This window comes from Lissotriton vulgaris, chromosome 7, assembly GCF_964263255.1.
Source record: "Lissotriton vulgaris chromosome 7, aLisVul1.2, whole genome shotgun sequence".
Lineage (NCBI taxonomy): Eukaryota > Metazoa > Chordata > Amphibia > Caudata > Salamandridae > Lissotriton > Lissotriton vulgaris.
In genome coordinates, this window is record NC_141695.1 from 204,276,863 (window position 1) to 204,293,855 (window position 16,993).

The 16,993-nt window shown below is 47.1% G+C and overlaps 1 protein-coding gene across 1 annotated transcript in view; it reads right to left on the reverse strand.

Moving 5' to 3' along the window:
- LOC147701198 (B-cell receptor CD22-like) overlaps nucleotides 1-16,993 on the reverse strand; it is a 324,178-nt gene that overhangs the window by 257,709 nt on the left and 49,476 nt on the right. Inside the window, exon 3 of the mRNA XM_086929943.1 lies at nucleotides 11,218-11,586. Coding sequence (XP_086786069.1) covers nucleotides 11,218-11,586 — 369 coding nt within the window. The remainder of the gene's footprint in view (nucleotides 1-11,217; nucleotides 11,587-16,993) is intronic.

The window sequence follows — 16,993 nt, forward strand, 5'->3', positions numbered from 1 at the left end:
TGTCCTGTGCGGATTGAGACAACGGGTTTTCGGTACCTAGGTGTATATATTACACTTGATCCGAAGCTGAGGTACGAGAGTAATTTGGCTGCTCAGTTGAGCAGGTGTAGGACAGACGTGGAATGCTGGAGGTCCCTTCCTCTCTCTCTCCTCGGGAGGGCTGTTTTGTTTAAAATGATGGCGTTACCTCGGTTTTTGTATGCTTTGCAGAATTCGATGGACCCGGTGCCGGCCACGTATTTTAGGGAGATTGAGGCACTCCAGAGGCAGCTCCTCTGGGGTGGAAACGCCCGTATAGCTTTTGGCAAGTTGACCCTCCCTTCGTATGGCGGTGGGATCGGGCTTCCAGATTTGCGCAAGTACTACTGGGCCTCTCAGTTGGCCGCAGTGAACCATATTGTGTATGGGATTCCCGGGGACCCGGGCTACGCCATGGACCGAGGCCAGGCCCCAGGAGGGATTATTGATAGAGCCTTGTATTCTAGACCTGGTGGATTTCCTCTGACTGGTCCGACTGCTCATGCGATACGGGTGTGGGATGCGGCCAATAAAAGTCTCGGATGGGAGGGTAGACTTACTCGGGCCACCCCCCTGTTTAATTCTGAGAAGTTGGGCAGCATGTGGAAGACTAAAGGTTTCGATAGATGGGACCTCATTGGAATCACTAGGATAAAAGATGTGTGGGGTAAGGGCTCGCTTCACAAGTTTGAGTCCCTTGTGGAGCAATATAAACTGCACCAGAATGAGTACTGCCGTTATTTGCAGGTGAGGCATGCTCTTACTGCGCATGTCTCTAAGGGCACGGATCTCCCGGAGGAGTCCCCTCTGAAGGGCCGAGTACTGGATGGGCATGTCCCGGAGAAAACAATATCGCTAATTTATCGAAAACTGGTTAACCACTCAGAGAACCCATTTTTGAAAGTCAGAGCTCAGTGGAGCGCAGATGGGCTGGAGGTGGGCGATGAGGATTGGACAGAAGCGGTGGCCTCCCCCAAAGTTGTTGCCATACAGATGTGGCTCCGATTGGTGCAGCTGAAGATCCTGCATAGGTCTTATATCACGGGGCCGCGCCTGGTGCGAATGGGGCGGGCTGAGAGTGGAGCTTGTAGGCGGGAGTGCGGTGAGGAGGGTACCTTAATGCATACATTGTGGCACTGTGACATGATTCAGACATACTGGGCCGGGATACATGCTGAGTTGGGAGAAGTGTTGGGAGTGGAGGTGAGGCCAGAGGCCCAGAGATGTCTGTTGAACGTTTGGGAGCCATCCGATTCAAGTGTGTATAAGAAGCAGTGGGTCACGTTGACATATATGGTGGCTAAGCGTAATATTGCTCAACTTTGGGGTGCCAGCCAGCCGCCCCTGGTCACAAAGTGGGCGGAGGACCTTGACTGGTGTATGTTTAGAGAAAAGTCAGTCTTCGTGGCCCGGGGTTGCCCGAGGAAGTGGGGTAAGATTTGAGGGGCATAGAATAGTCATCGGGGAGAAATTTGTGATCTGCCTATGCCAGGCCTGGATGAGGCAGTTCAAGAATCCGACGGACCCTAAATATTGAATGTAGTACATTCCATTCTGTATGATTTATTTATTTATTTATTTATTTAGAAGTTTGTAGAGCGCACGGCTACCTCCGGCGGAGGTGTCCCGGCGCTAAGATTACATGAGAGTCCCCACAGAGAGTAACCAAGATCACATCCCACTGAGGGAAAAGGAAAATACTGAAGACCTGAAAATGCTGAAGACCTAATGTTTAGTGAACAACCAGGTCTTAAGTTTGCGTCGAAAGGCTGGCTCGGATTCAGTGAACCTAAGGTCAAGAGGAAGGCTGTTCCAGAGCTTGGCAGCAGTGACGGTGAAAGATCTGCCGCCACTACGAGAAAGCCTATATCTTGGAACGATCAGTAGACGCAGACTGTTGGATCTCAGGTGTCTAACTGAAGAAGAGATCTTGAGACGTTTTCTCAGATAGAGCGGGCCAATTCCATGGATTGCTCGGAATGTCAGGGTCAGAATTTTGAAATCGATGCGTCGGGCTATAGGGAGCCAATGAAGCTCATCCCGGTAGGCTCTGACCGAGGTGCGAGCAGGGATATTACCAATGAGCCGAGCTGCCGCGTTCTGGACAATCTGCAGACGGTCAATTAGGTATAGGGGGGCACCTGCATATAGACTATGATACTGTAACCTGTGCATTGGGATGGATGGCATTCACCTGAGTATCCTTATTTACCTATTGTTGTTTTCTTTGTTTAATAAAAAGATTTACAAAAAAAACTAAAAAATCTGTTTATAACTAGCATTCTTTAAAATACTTTTTAAAAAGAGATCCCTTGGGCGCGAATAAAAGGGACATAATAAGACAAAATGAAGGGTATCCTGCGGAGACCAACTCTATAGATGTAGTGTAACCTGCCGGATCCGCTAGAGTATGGTGTAATAAATTTAGCCTGAAGCATGTCATTATGAATCTGTCTTGGGCATTGTGAGAATAAGACAAATAAGGCTCAATGCCCAGAAAGGATTTGGTCAGAAGGTGTGCTCTAACTGATGGTTTGGTCAGCTCCCTATCTTCCCTGAGGGATACAACGTACTTCTGGAATTGATCCTTAACATGTGCCTTGTCCCGGGGTAAAAATTGTGTGGGATAATTAAAAAAGTCTACACATCCCAGGCCTATTAGGATCCCCCTCAAGCCATTTAATGTTCAGGCCCAGTTCATGGGCAATACAATCTGTTATGATCTGCTTGCTCAGTGAAGCCTCTGGGTTTGTCCAAATTTTAACCCAACATGTTGGGGGTTCGAGTTCCAACCTGTGTCTGACATAGGTAACACCCAATTCTTCATAGATAATGTGGGATGGTGTACTCTGGAGCACTTTTAGCAATCGCCGGAGATATTTATTCTCTTCGATTTGTAGATAGTGTGAGTCAATAAAACCCCATACCTCACTTCCATAAAGGATTTTGGCACAGCACATAGAACTATACAATCTCAGAATGTGCTCCGGGGACCAATTACCCAGCCTTCGCACAAAATTCATGATTGACCCAGAGCAGCTAGCTAATGTGCGGCATTTCTCTTCTAACAGAGCTTTGAAAGTGAGGCGTGTGTCAAATAAAATCCCCAAGTATGAATACAAGTGCACCTTTTCCAAACAATGAGAGCCAATCATATAGTCATATTTCCTTTTCGGTTTATTCTCCACTTCCATAATGTATTACTTTGATACATTGGGGGACAGATCTAAATTCTCCATAAAGCAGACAAAACCATCTATCAAGCCCTGAAGCCCTTTCGGGGTATGCGGGAGGAGAACCGCGTCATCCGCGTAAAGCAGAACTGGGAACCCTCTCGAGCCTATCCTTGGCGAGTCCACCCTTTGAGCACCGAGTGCCTGATCCAGGCCATTTATATACAAAGTGAATAAGAAAGGGGCCAGGATACAACCCTGTCCCACCCCCCTTGAGCAAGGAAAAAGATCGGTGGTGCTTCCCTCCTGGTTGTATCTAACTTTAGCAGAAGTATTCCAGTGCAGCGCTCTTAAAATATTCACCAATCCCGGGTCCACACCAAGAGCCCCCATTACTTCCCACAGTTTCCTACCATTCACCCAGTCAAAAGCCGCCGTCAAGTCCATGAAAGCCAGGTACACAGTTTCTTGGCTGACAATATTGTACTTGGCTACCAGTAAATATAAATTAAGGCATTGATCGGTGGTTGACCGTCCTGGCCTAAAGCCATACGGAGTGTCAGTGATGATATGGTTTTCGTCAGCCCAGTCCATTAACCAGTTGAGAATAACCCTTCCTAATACGTTCACTGTCACGTCGATTAGGGAGATAGGCTGATAACATAATGGGCTGTACTTATTTCCCTTTTTAAAAATTGGAACAATTGTAGCTGTGGACCAGGATGCTGGCATACCTGAGTCCACTGCTGCATTAATAACTCTGGTCAGTATTGGCACCCAAAGTTCTACCTGGCTCAAGAAGAGGTCTGGGAGAATCCCAACGAGATCCGGGGCCTTATTCCGTGTCAGACCCTCAATGCCCGCCTTCATCACACCCAAGGAGAATATTATCTGGGCGAGAATCTCGCCCGCACCCCCTGTGCTTCCGGCAGGTCATCGGTCCTGCAGTGATTGTAAAGGCCATAGAAGTGCTCATACCATGACTCTGGTAGAATATGGTTTGCTATCTTTAGTTTGTTTGCGTCTTGAAAGCCAGGATCATTTATGACTTTCCAAAAGGCGGCCGATTTCTTTGACTCAACCGCTTCCCTCAGGTTCTCCCACGCCTGCTGTTGCAAGGTAGTTTTACATCGTTTTGCTGCCTGTTTATAAAGGGCCCTACATGTGGTCACCCTTGTCTTATCTTTTGGGACAGCTTTTAAAGAAGATTTCAGCTCCCTCAGGGCAATGGAGCATTGATGGTCAAACCACCTTTGATCATCCGTTCCATCTTTGTGCGTTTTACTACTCCTGAGTAGGCCATCAGTTTGTTGGGCAATGCTCTCAAAGGCCTTGACCAGTTCTGCCCCTCCACTGTTAAATTTAAGCAATTCAAAACATGCTGTTCTTCGTCTGACATTAAAGCTCTATAAAAGGCTTCACCATTAATCTGGGACCATCTGAGCCTCCTCCCTTGATCTGTGGCACTTGCCGTGCCACTCCCCCCCACTCTTAATGAGTACTAATTCAGGTTTAGATCCTTGAGCGACATGACCAAAGGGTTGTGGTCACTGAAAATGCTTGCATATATTTTAAATCTTATGATCCAATGCTTTAGCGTGTTGGAAACGAAGATAAAATCAATGAAGGAGTCACTTCCTCTGCCTTTGAAAGTTGGATGGACCATTCTATCTTCCCGAACTTTGATCAGATCCATAGTGTGTGTGAGGGCGTGTGAGCCTAACACCTTACTTAACACCCTTCCCTCCCTTGTATGCTCCATATGCGGGCCCTCTTCCAGGGAGCAGGATGACCAATCCCCCCTATTTACTTTCAATTGTGGGCACAGGTGGCAATTAAAATCATCAAGTAACACCAACTGGGTCATCAGCGCCCCTTGATCCTGTAATACATGCCAACCTACACTCCAACTCGTCCAATCCTATTGTAGTCTGTCCCACTAAAATGGCATTATAAAAGTTGATAAAAATTAGCTTGTGGTCCGTGTTATGAAATTTAATCCCCTGCATAAAATCTGAGTTCATGCCCAATTCACTCCATCTTCCCTGAAACTTCAGGTCCACATATGTAATCAGTCCTCCCTTTGCTCTCCCAGATGCTGCCTTACATGCTGGTACAAAATACATGTTGTAACATTCTAGGAACCCCGGATGGAGTCTGTTAATGTGGGCTCAGTGTCTTGGGATGTAAGTATTCTACCCTCTAAGTTAGAGGGAGCCAGGTTAGGATTAGTATTTTGGCATGGGGTCCCCACCCTCATATGCCTGTTCTCTCCTGGGATGATGTTTATACTTGGCACCTTTCAGTCAATATGCCCCTAGTTATCCCTTTACTTGCCCCACCCTTTATGCCATCAAGCTGTTCATACTCATAGTTCCCACCCTCTTTTCTCTCGAGTATATTCAATACATTTGATGGATTAGGGCCCTCTGGTGCCCCCGATCTGTTGACTGGACACCCCGTGGCCACAGTGGTGGAAATGCTATTCTGTGCCAAAAGCAAAGACAGTTTTTCTTCTATCAAATTAATTTTCTCAAGTACGGGCCATAGATGGGTAGTTAGCATAGTTTCCAGCCTCTCCACCATTTAAACACGGGTGGTTGTCTGCGGGACCTTCTATGTCTTTAGGCCTAGTAGCTTTGGGCGCAGCCCTCTGCTTTTGTTTTGATTTAGAAATGGGCTGCCCCCCACCCCTGGCTCGCTTTACTAGGGCCATAGGGTCAACCAGTGGTTTAGCACACTATTTGTAACACTTTTTGCTTTAGAGTGGGTGACCACCTCCCCACCTTCCCTTGGGGTAATTTCAGCGCCAGGTGATTCTACAGCCACTACAGTCTCTCCCGCGCCCAACCCTTCCCCCTGCAATAACACAGAATTTGGTTCAATGCCCCCTCACTCTCTTCTACGTCAATCTGTAAAGGGCTTATCTCATCAGATGATAAATCGATGGTTTGGGTTGGCGGACATGCCGCCTGTGGCGAGGAGGCGGCGGGGGTTAAGCCTTTTGCGTTGTTACTACATCTTGGCTTAACTTGGCCTAGGGAAGCCCCAGCATTGGAAGATTTAGTTGTGGCTATGCTGCCCATTGACGATCGCTTTGAGCCACGATCGAGTCCAGAGAAAGTCTTTTCTCAGCAAGCTGAATTTCGTGGTCTAATAGTGATTACGCTCTCGCGAGGAAGGCATTGAGAGTCCCCTTAACACCTCCCCCAACCAAAGAGCCTGTTACCTTGCGCTTGCTCATCCCGCAAATTGGTAAACTTATATTAGACGAAATTATGGGTGAGAGGTCAGTACCTTAGTAACATTTTACGGTCCACCACGGTATCCTCTATTTTTTTCGACCCTAGATGTAAAAAAGAGCCCTTCAAGCGCCTCCTGGAGTTTGTCGGTGCGGTGCAGTGCAGCTTTTTAACACTTTCGCCCAGCCCATAAGACTTCTTCCTGACTTCGGCAATGCCTGGGAAGTCTAATGACGATGTTGGAGGGAAGGTCCTGCCCAGCCTCTTCCGGTCTCCGATGGGCACGGACGGGCCTGCCCTTGGTCCGGGCTTGGCTCAGGCATGCCCGCGTGCGTCTCGCGCTGCGGGAGCCCAAGCCCCCTCTTATGCGCCTCCTGGCGCACACGAGCGTGACCGCAGCTTCCCCTGCTGCAAGTATTGCTGGGAAGTGTAGTCCCGGTTGGCGGCGGGACAATGGCGGCTCCCAGCAGAGTCCGGAGCCAGCAACCTCAGGCAAGCCCCAGGGGTCCAACAGCGAGTGACGACTAAAGTAGCAGGTAAATGATCAACAAGACGGGCGTCCCGCGCTGAGCGAGCCCAAATCCCCCTCTTATGCGCCTCCTGGCACGCTCAAGCCTGACCGTGGCTATTCCTGCTGCAAGTAATGCTGGGAAGTGTAGTCCCTGTTGGCGGTGGGAAAATGGTGGCTCCCAGTAGAGTCCAGAGCCAGCAACCTCAGGCAAGCCCCAGGGGTCCAACAGCGAGTGGCGACTAAAGTAGCAGGTAAATGATCAACAGGAGGATTAGGAAGTTATAATGGTAGCTGTTTTTTTAGCTCCAGCAACTTTAGGCAAAGAATCAAGCAGGTTGTGACAAATTTTGTGTCCAAAAGAAATAGCTAATGAAACCAGAGCCCAAACAGGACCTCAATTGAGTTTTGTATGAACTGTAATATCCAAGAATTTTCAACCATGAACTGCCTTTATTGAAGCTATATCAATATTGGTGATTAGGGCTAGCTATTGTAATTTGAGCTAGCACTGCAGAAGCTATACTGGTTTAAATGCAATTAACACTGGAATATTGATAAAACTCACTTGAAAAATATATAATCAATACAGACATAGCAAATGTATTTTTACTCATAGAATTGCACATGAATCATATGGTTGAACTCATTTGCATTGGGGTCGACACAATATGGTCTCACAATATCATCTCAGCCTGGATATTTAAGTTATGCAGGATGGCTTTACTGACATGAAACTAGATGAACACCTGCACTGTAGGCAGAATGGTTGCAATACTTGGTGAGGCACGAGATGAGTTGAATTTCAAGAAAATACAAAATATGCTTCCTAAATTCAGTCTTTCCTATATATGGTTTTCCAATGAAATAAGGGGACTCACACCAGGATTCCTAGAGAAATGTGGGATGCTCGAGCCGCCAAACACAGAAATTGCAAGCACTAGTGAGATTTCTGAATTTCAGCTACGCAAATCTACCACATTATACAGAGAGACTAAAGCCTTTGACCAGGTGATTACCGGTTACAAGTTAATCAGATTATCTTACAAGGGGAGACTGCAGATGACAAACACATTTAAAACCTTCAAGATTTGCAAAGGGATATGATTGGAACTGTACATTTTCAAGCAAGAGAAGACAAGCACAATCTAGTGATACAAAAAATTGCATGCTGATTCTTGATGGATAACAAAAAATTGAAGTTGATTGGGGGACCGACAAGAGGGTACGCAAAAATGCTTATAACCCCAGATGGTCGAGCCATACAAAGCAATAGCCAGGCACTTAGAACTATAGATGTTGAGCATAGCTTCCATGGGCCTGGCCCCCAAACTCCTTGTAAAACCATAAACAGCAGCACTTATTTTAATTTTCTGTTGGGGGACCCACAACTCCCTCTCATCGAATAATACCCCCAGATAGGTAAAAGAAGACACCCTGGACACCTCTGCACCGACACAATACAAAGATTTTACTTTTTTGTTTTTCTGGCCCACAGTCATAATATGTGATTTACCTATATTGACTACTAGGTCCAAAGACTTCATGTAGGCCCCCAAAGGTATCCAATAACCTCTGGAGACCTAGAGCTGTATGGGCTAATAAAACAGCGTCATCCGCATAAAGAAGAACAGGGATACCCCTTCCCCATGCTTGCGGAAGGTCTAAGCTAGCTGAGTCTAAAAATGTATCTAAATTATTAATATATAGGGTAAAAAGTAAAGGTGCAAGAATGCATTCCTGACAAACACCTCTTCCGTTTTTAAAGTGCTTCGTGCATTTTCTTTCTTGTTTTACCCTGACTCTTGTAGAAAGATCCCTGTGTAAATCAGCCAAATAATAAACTAAACATTGTTCCAGGTCCATGTCTAGCGGAATAGACCACAGCTTTGATCTGTTGACCAGGTCGAAGGCCGATGAAAGGTCCATAAACGCCATCTGTAATGTACCCGCTTTGGCTATAGTATATTTGCCTACAATTAAAGGAAATTAAGACATTGATCCAGGGTATTTCTACCTTGTTTGAAGCCATATTGAAGATTGGAAAGCACCTCATTTTCATTCGCCCATTCAGTTACCTTAGCTAAGATCACTCTCCCTAGGACTTTGACTACGGTGTCAATTAGGGATATTGGGCTGTAACAGCATGGATCCCCTCTCTGACCCTTCAAAAAAATTGGGATAATAGTAGATAACGACCATGATTTAGAGAAGCCCCGACGGCTAGACTCATTAAAAACATTAGTCAGTATTTTGGCCCACATCTTTGGATGAAGTTTATATAGATCTGCCGGAACGGCATCTGGGCCAGGAGCTTTGTTACTGGACATTTGCAATATCTCCCTTTCTACATCCTCTTCAATAAAAACAACGGGAGAGGAAACTCTATTATCCTCTAAACTAACAACTGACTCTGTAGTAGCAGTAGGCGCATAAATCACTTCAAAATGGGAGAGACACTGGGTTTCTGTAATATTACATTCTAAGAGAGCATGCTCCAAACCAGTAAAAGAAGGTTTATTAACAATGGCCCAAAATCTAGAACTGTCTTTAAGAACCTCAACTGATGGTAGGGCGTTCCAAGCCTCCTCCTTTATTTCATTTTTACCCGTAGATACGGCAAGCTTATATTGCTTTCTAAGCATGGATAGATGATTCTTGCCTCGTGGGACAATTTTCAAAGCTAATACCAAATGATGGTGCGCCCTTGAGCAGTTACTATCGATCCACCTCTCAACCATAGTTCATCTGAGTTTGGCCTTCATCGTAAGATCAGATGCTACCTGTCCACACATTCCTTCAAAGGCTGCAAGGACCTTTCCCTCCTGAGTAGTATTATCAAGGCAAATTGCAAACATATCTTTTGCCTTCTCACAAAGATCCTTAATAAAGAGATCCAGGATTACCTTGGCCCACTTAAGTCTCCTTCCCTGATCGCAAGTTCTCACACTAATTTCACCCCCCATCTTATCCTGGTTCCCCAGAAAGCCACAAGCTTTTCTAGCAGAAGTATAACCGGAATGTGATCACTAAAAGGGGACCTCCTGGCATTGTAGAACATTACCTAAGATAGCATACTAGGAGAGATGAATATGTATTCAATAACAGTATCCCGCTCCCGGGCTTTAAAGGTAGGATTCCGGTCAGCAGGATCACTAAACTCGGTTCAAAGACATCTACTGCAGCTAAGAGCTCCTCCAGGCCTTCCCCTTGATGTGTATAATGCTCAAAATGGGAAGCCGAGGAATTTGCTGGCCCTAGGGGATCATCTACTTGACCATTCAAATTGCACATTTGAATATTAAAATCACCCATAATTACAATAGAATAAAAAGTGGTTTGCTTCAATCTATATTCTTCTAAAAACAATTAATTTGACAAAGATGTTGATCTAAAAAACAACTCTCTCCAGAGTTATTATATTAACAAATAACATTTTAGAAAGGTTAGGGGCTATGACTTCAATTGCAAGACAATTATGGGATCCCACCTCTACCCTTCTGAGAGTGCCCGTCGTTTTTAGTGAAAATAGCATAAAAAGCCTTTGCTCCGCCCACAGGAGAGGGACATGCTGAGATGCTGTATAATTAAAATCCACCCACCCAGAAATGTCCTTCCTTGTCCCAATTCTCCTGTAGACTAATTATATCATAATTTTTCAGAAATCCAAGCCACCTAGCGTCATCTCTTTTGCATCTAAGTCCTGCAATGTTCCAACTCATGATCTTACAAGTAAGAGCTTTGTTTAGAACTATTTCCTGTCCATTTTGGGTTTCCCTGGATAGGGCCTGTTGACATCGGGGCGGCTCCAGTCAATCATTCTCATCTGAATTAGCTTACGGGAGGAATCTATTTTTTAACTAAACTATTTCCTTCTCCGTTCCTCTCAGTCATCCGGGGTAATAGTTGTTGGGCAATTGCTGGTCTCTGACTAGACCTATCAGGGCCATGCTCCTCCCTAGAGCCTAGTGGGAAAGTATTGCCACCCTGGTTAGACGAGGCCCACAAGGAAATCTACGGGTATGCCGAAGTATTTTTGTCATCTGTGTGTTGAAAGGAGGCAATGCTTTGTTACCAATAAAGATATATTTCTATTATTTGACCGTTTTTTCAAACCAGCGATGTCCCTTTCGGTTCTAAGGAAAACCAAACCTCTAATGATGCACCAAGCTCATCTGCAATTTATGGAGCCATGTATTTAAAACAAATATGCTGAACCTATAAAATGCGGTAACTTTTGCTTGAATAAGCAGTCTTTTGGGGATAATAAACTAACCTGATAGATCGTTGTAATAGTCGAGATGTACCCCTTTTCGGGGTGGAAAGGTACCCATGTCAGTCACCACCGTGAACCAATCGTCGTCTTCATCCGAGTATCTCGGTTTACTTATGAGCCAGGTGCAGTCGCAGTCCATGTCACCCAGAAATTCTGTTCTCCCTCTATAGAAAGGATCAGTTAAGTCTTCTTGAGTGTGACACACAATGTGCTTTGTTCCACCTCTGGGTCCTTTTAACTGGGTCCAGATTGTAGCTTTCACTCGGTGATACCAGAGGCAGCTGTACCGGCATGGTATGATTACGGAGAGTGGCATCAACTGAAGAGTTCTGCTTGAATAGCTCACAGTGCAGCTGCTGCAGAATCCACCTAAAATGTATTTGAAAAACATAAAACAAAGATTTTCAAATGAGAAAAACTGGTTTTCCCAGGTAGAACGTTTTTTAGCTGTCAGTTTATTGTGAGTGCCACAAACATTCATGGGCTGTGCTCACTTGCAGATTCAAGAGGACATGTTAAATTGTTGCTGTGTTTTTTTTTCTCCATTTTTCTTTTTTAACCCCTTGCATGCTCGTGACGGAACCATTCCGTCACGAGCCACGGTGGTGCTGTGCTGGTGACGGAATGGTTCCGTCACGGCCCGGCTGCCGCGCCTGCGCGTCGCTGATTTTGCGCCTGCGCTGAGCGTTCTATTAGGCGGGCGGGGCCGTGACGGAACCATTCCATCACAAGCACAGCACCACCGCGGCTCGTGACGGAGTGGTTCCGTCACGAGCATGGCAGCGCCGCGCTGCCCCCCTCCCCCTAGCGCCATGGCGTAATTACCGCCGCGGCCAAGGGGTTAACCTCCTAACTTAAGTCAAAGGAAACCATGGCCAATACCATTCCCTCCTTTCATGCAGGATCACATCAATAGCAGGATCTTATTAACGACTGAAGAACACGGTGGAGGCATGGTCTGGTACCATGTAATACCCCAAAAGTGTGATTCCCACAGGAGCAGTGGCGTAACGAAACTTGAGGGGGCCCCCCTCCAGACTCAGTCAAGAGGTCTCAGGCCAGGGTACTGTGCTGAGGGGGCCCCCTGGAGTTCGTGGCCCAGTCATTGTGGGGGCTGCGGGTGCCTATGTTCAGGGCCGGACTAAGAACACCAAGCAGCTCTGGCTTTTGGTACAGGGGACCGAAATTGCAGCACTGCTACAAAACGGTTCACAGTAATAAGAAAACCAGACCCCCACCCTTCCAGCCTACCTGGAAAACACTTGATGCCCGCTACAACCAGTCTGGGCCTGCCTATGTTACGCCACTGAACTGGAGGATTCTGAGTGAGAGGGCTTACTAAGGTCACGAAATCACTCCAGCCAAGAATCCTCCTGTGGACATTACAGTGATGGGGGAAATCAGGCTGCCGCTGCGTCTTGGGGGGTTGTACCTTAATACCATCTGGAAACTCTGGCGCTAGGTCTCCTCTCCCACAGTCAAAGCAGCCCCTTACGCCTCACACCATTGTTGCACCACTCACAGTCATTGTCAACTGACGTATTGACTTGTTCACACGGGACATGTGCAAATCTCCCCAGTCATCCATCCAGCTTGTACCCATAATGCTCTTGTACCCATAATGCTCCTTTACACATAATGCTCTTTTACCCATAATGCTCCTGTACCCATAAAGCTCTTGTACCCATAATGCTTCTTTACCCATAATGCTCTTGTGCCCATAATGCTGAAAGTGTGGCCTAGAAAGTACATCAGAGAAGTTTGAAGAGAACAATATTCATTGTATGGGAATTCCATACCTGCTCCTGTTGTCACTTTTTGTAAATACAGCTGTTAGAATTGGGGGTCTCTGGTTGGCGCAGGTATTCACTTGTGACAAGCAGGGACCCTCTCCTCTAAGTCAGGGCGAAGGATGACCCCTTAGAATTACCCTTGCTCACCCTCTAGGTGCGTGGCGTGAGCAGCCAAGGCTATTCTTCAGGCGTTATGGAGTTAAGCATTTGTAATCCAACACACAGTAAAATGTACCAATCCCCCCACAAATGGACACCAGGCTTGTGAATATATAAAAATAGGTTCCTTTATGTAAACATATATATATATATGAGCTGTACAGACTTATTACAAGACCAATAACGTTTTTGTATGCCAACAGATTGTAAATAGGCAAGCTTCTCTTTTAGTTCCAAGTTAAAATGTGGATTTCCTTGTTAAATCACTTCTTTTACAGTTCTCTTAGTTACAGTTCCTCTAATCTTGCTTCCTGGGCAGGTTCTAGGGACCTCAGGCCAATCTTAGGCCTTCTGTGCGCTTCACAGCGCTTCGTTCAATCTCTCCGCTGAAATAGACCGGAGCCCTACCGTGACTCACGCATCTAGCGTGAGCAAGTCTTCGCCGCGTAAGGCCCTTCCCATCAGCTCAGGACGTAGGCACAGGCAGAGCTTGGAGCGAGCCGGGCTGAACAGTGCAGCTCGTGCGGCGGGAGGGTTCCGAGGAGTGGGGCGCTTGTCAGAGGGGCTGGGGGCAGAGATAGGAGGATGGCAGTGCTACGCTTGCTCCCACTCACCCGCAAGGACTCTTGTGGGGCGTAGACTTCCTCCTCCAGCGCTCTAGATGCACACAGCCTCGGGGATGGGGAAAGAACAAGTTGCGGGCCCGAGCCCGTTGCAGGAATCCTTTGAGGAACGTTGCGGTTGCTTGGTGAGGGTCGGCACAGGTTGGTGCGACTCAGACGATTGGGGGCACTTCTGGATCCTGACGTCAGCGGTGGATGCAATCAGGCAGGCGCGGCCCACGACCCTCAGCACGGCGGTGCGGGGGTCTCCACAGTGGGGGCGGCGCGGCCTGATCAGTCTCTGAGACAGCGAAGCGAGGTCACAGGGCACGGCCCGTGCAGCTGTTGACCCGGCGTGGATCACTCGTCAGAGAGGAATTCCGGCGGGAGGGGTGAGAGTGCTTCAGCGCGCTCCAGTAGCAGGCAAGGGGCAGAGGACCAGGAAGCCTAGCCCGGGGGCAGAGAGTGACTCCGATCGGAGCGAGGCTCTCACAGGGACAAAGGCAGGCAAGCTTCCGAGTGCCACAGCCCTAGGAGGGGGCGATGAGGGGCGCAGTCTGGTTCCGGCGGGATGCACACACGGCTTGAATGTCAGGACGAGCAAAAGCACCAAGAACCCACTAGTCCTGGGGTTCAGATCAGAGGGCAAGCTCCAACAAGCCCTTGGAGAATGTTTCAAGCACAAGTCAGCAAAGTCTTTGTAAAGTCTTCTCCTCTCCTTTCTCAGCAAGGCAAGCAGCAGGCCAGTCCTTCCAGCGTCTTCTTCTCCTTCTAGTCGGGCAGAGGTTCTTTGTGGGAAACAGGATTCTGATTTACATGGAGCAGGGCTCCTACTTTTATACAGCAATTCTTTTGTCTTCTCAGGCCAGGGGGGCCTTTGCATAACTGCTTTCAGTCTCTGAGTACTTGTTGGGTGTACTTCTGGCTTCTGCTTTCAGTGTGAGGGGCAGGCACATCAGACGCTCCACAGGAGGTGGAGCCAGCATTGTGTGGACAGGGGCAGCCAGGAGTACCTTGATGACAGTGCTTCACCGTTCCTGGGCCAGGTGCCGGCTGAGTCATCAGTCGCTCCCCAGGGGGCGGAGTCAGCATTATGGTGGCAGAGCACAGCCTGATTAAGAGTCCAGGGGCACTCCTACCTCCCACTAAGGTGTAATCCTTGCATTCACCACCTGTCATCCCCCAGCCCTGTCACTCACACATCCCAGACAGTCAGATACACATACTAGCAGAGGCGGGCTGAAATGGTTAGGCAAGCAAATGCTAACTTTCTAAAAGTAGCATTTGCAAACACAGGATATTAAAATAAACTTTACTAAAAGAAGTATTTTATTATTCTGAGTTCAGGCATACTAAACATTAATTTCTACCATGTTCCCTGAGCCTGCTGGGATTATAGAGGGTAATAATTCCAGCAGCCCATCTGGCCTAAAGGGGACAGGTAGCCTTACAATAGTGAAAAACGAATTTGGCAGTAATTCACTATTAGGACATTCCACACTCATCAGAGCATGTCCTACCTTACACTTACAATGCACCCTGCCCTTGGGCCTACCATAGGGGTGACTAATATGAAGTTAAGGGAAGGTTCAGGGGCTGGCAAGTGTGTGCACTTGCCCAGCCAGCATGACAGTACCAGACTGCATGCAGGTTCTGCAATGGCAGACCCTAGACACATTTTAAGGCTGCTTCTGTGGGTGGCGCAACCAGCGCTGCAGGCCCACTAGCAGTATTGGCATTCACACGCCCTGGCATTCCTGGTGCACTTTACTGGGGACTGACAGTAAATCCAATAAACCAATCAGGAATACCAATCACAGTTACACTTTTCATAGGGAGCACTTGCACTGCGGCACGAGTTGGCCGTGGCACAGTGCCCTGAGCAGCGGACACCAGCAAAAACATCTGAGGCACATCAGCAAAAAGTAGAAGGGAAACTCATGCCAAGGTGCCAGGTCTAACAACAGCTGTAAATGATATAAATCGCCTCACGTGCACCTGAAGCTTGCAGATCATTGTACACATCTTTTTTTATTTTGCATTTTGCATCAGCGTTGTGGACATGCAATGAGTAACAATTATAAAATGGCTGCCTGTTTGGTCTGGGTCTGGATTACAGCCTTTCTCCTGCTAACCTTGTGGCTATCACCAAGAAGCAAGGAAGAGAGAAAGGCTTGGAAAGTATGACGTGCATAGCTGCAGGGCAGCAGTGGCTCCTCCGCTATGGTAGAGGAGTCCCCCCCCCCATCAGCCTCAAAGCTGTAAAAATAAAACGATTAAAAAAGTGTTTATTATCATCCTATTTTTTGTTCAATAGATGAGTCTTAAGGGCTGGTCCATATTGGGGGCCATCATGGAGGGGAAGTGGTGGGCAGGGCACTGTTGTGAGTGTGCATGACTGTTTGGTCGGCCGTCTCAGGCTAGCCAAACTGACATGCGTACTGAAGCTGTCTCCAACCCAGCTGAAGACAGCAAGAACAGGATCTCAGTCTTACTGGTATCACAAATCATTGGTGCTCAGGCCAATCCTTAGGCTGGTTTCAGTAGCATGAAAGCAGCGTCAGACAGTATCGGCTGCTTCCAAATGGAGGTGGGGGTTGGGGGACACATGGGCGTGCAGCAGAGGGAATGAAAAAAACACCTACCTGAAATGTTTTGCAAATGCATGGTTGCAAAACATTCCTACATCGCTATCAGGAAGGGACACTCTTAACACACCCCTTCTTAATACCGACTCGCAAACCCTATTTTGCGAGTTGGCAATAAGTTAGCCACTCCCAAAATAGGGATAGTAAATGTCAAAAGGCTATTTTAGTAGTGTCTAATGGCCTGATTCTCCGTTTTCACTCGCTAAAAGCATTGGTATATGAAGTCCCAATTCACAAATTTTTGTACCCATCAATGTAAATTGGAAATTCCAGACCCGATTCACTAAGCATTTCTGCAGTCAGTTCTTTTTTTACTTCAGACTTAGGTGAGGCTTACTCATAAATTTCCATGAGTAAGCTAGTTTGTGCGTATGATGGCACTTTTTCTGTCACTAAGTATGTTGTTAATCGTAAGACATTACTGAGGGCCACATGTGTGAAATCTCGGTTCACTATCAGGAAATCGCAAACTGCGATGTACAACAGTGTGTTTGACACTGATAGTGATTCGCAGTGTGTTGCAAATGAACCTGCCTCATCAATATTCATGAGGCAGGTAGTAATTTACGACCTA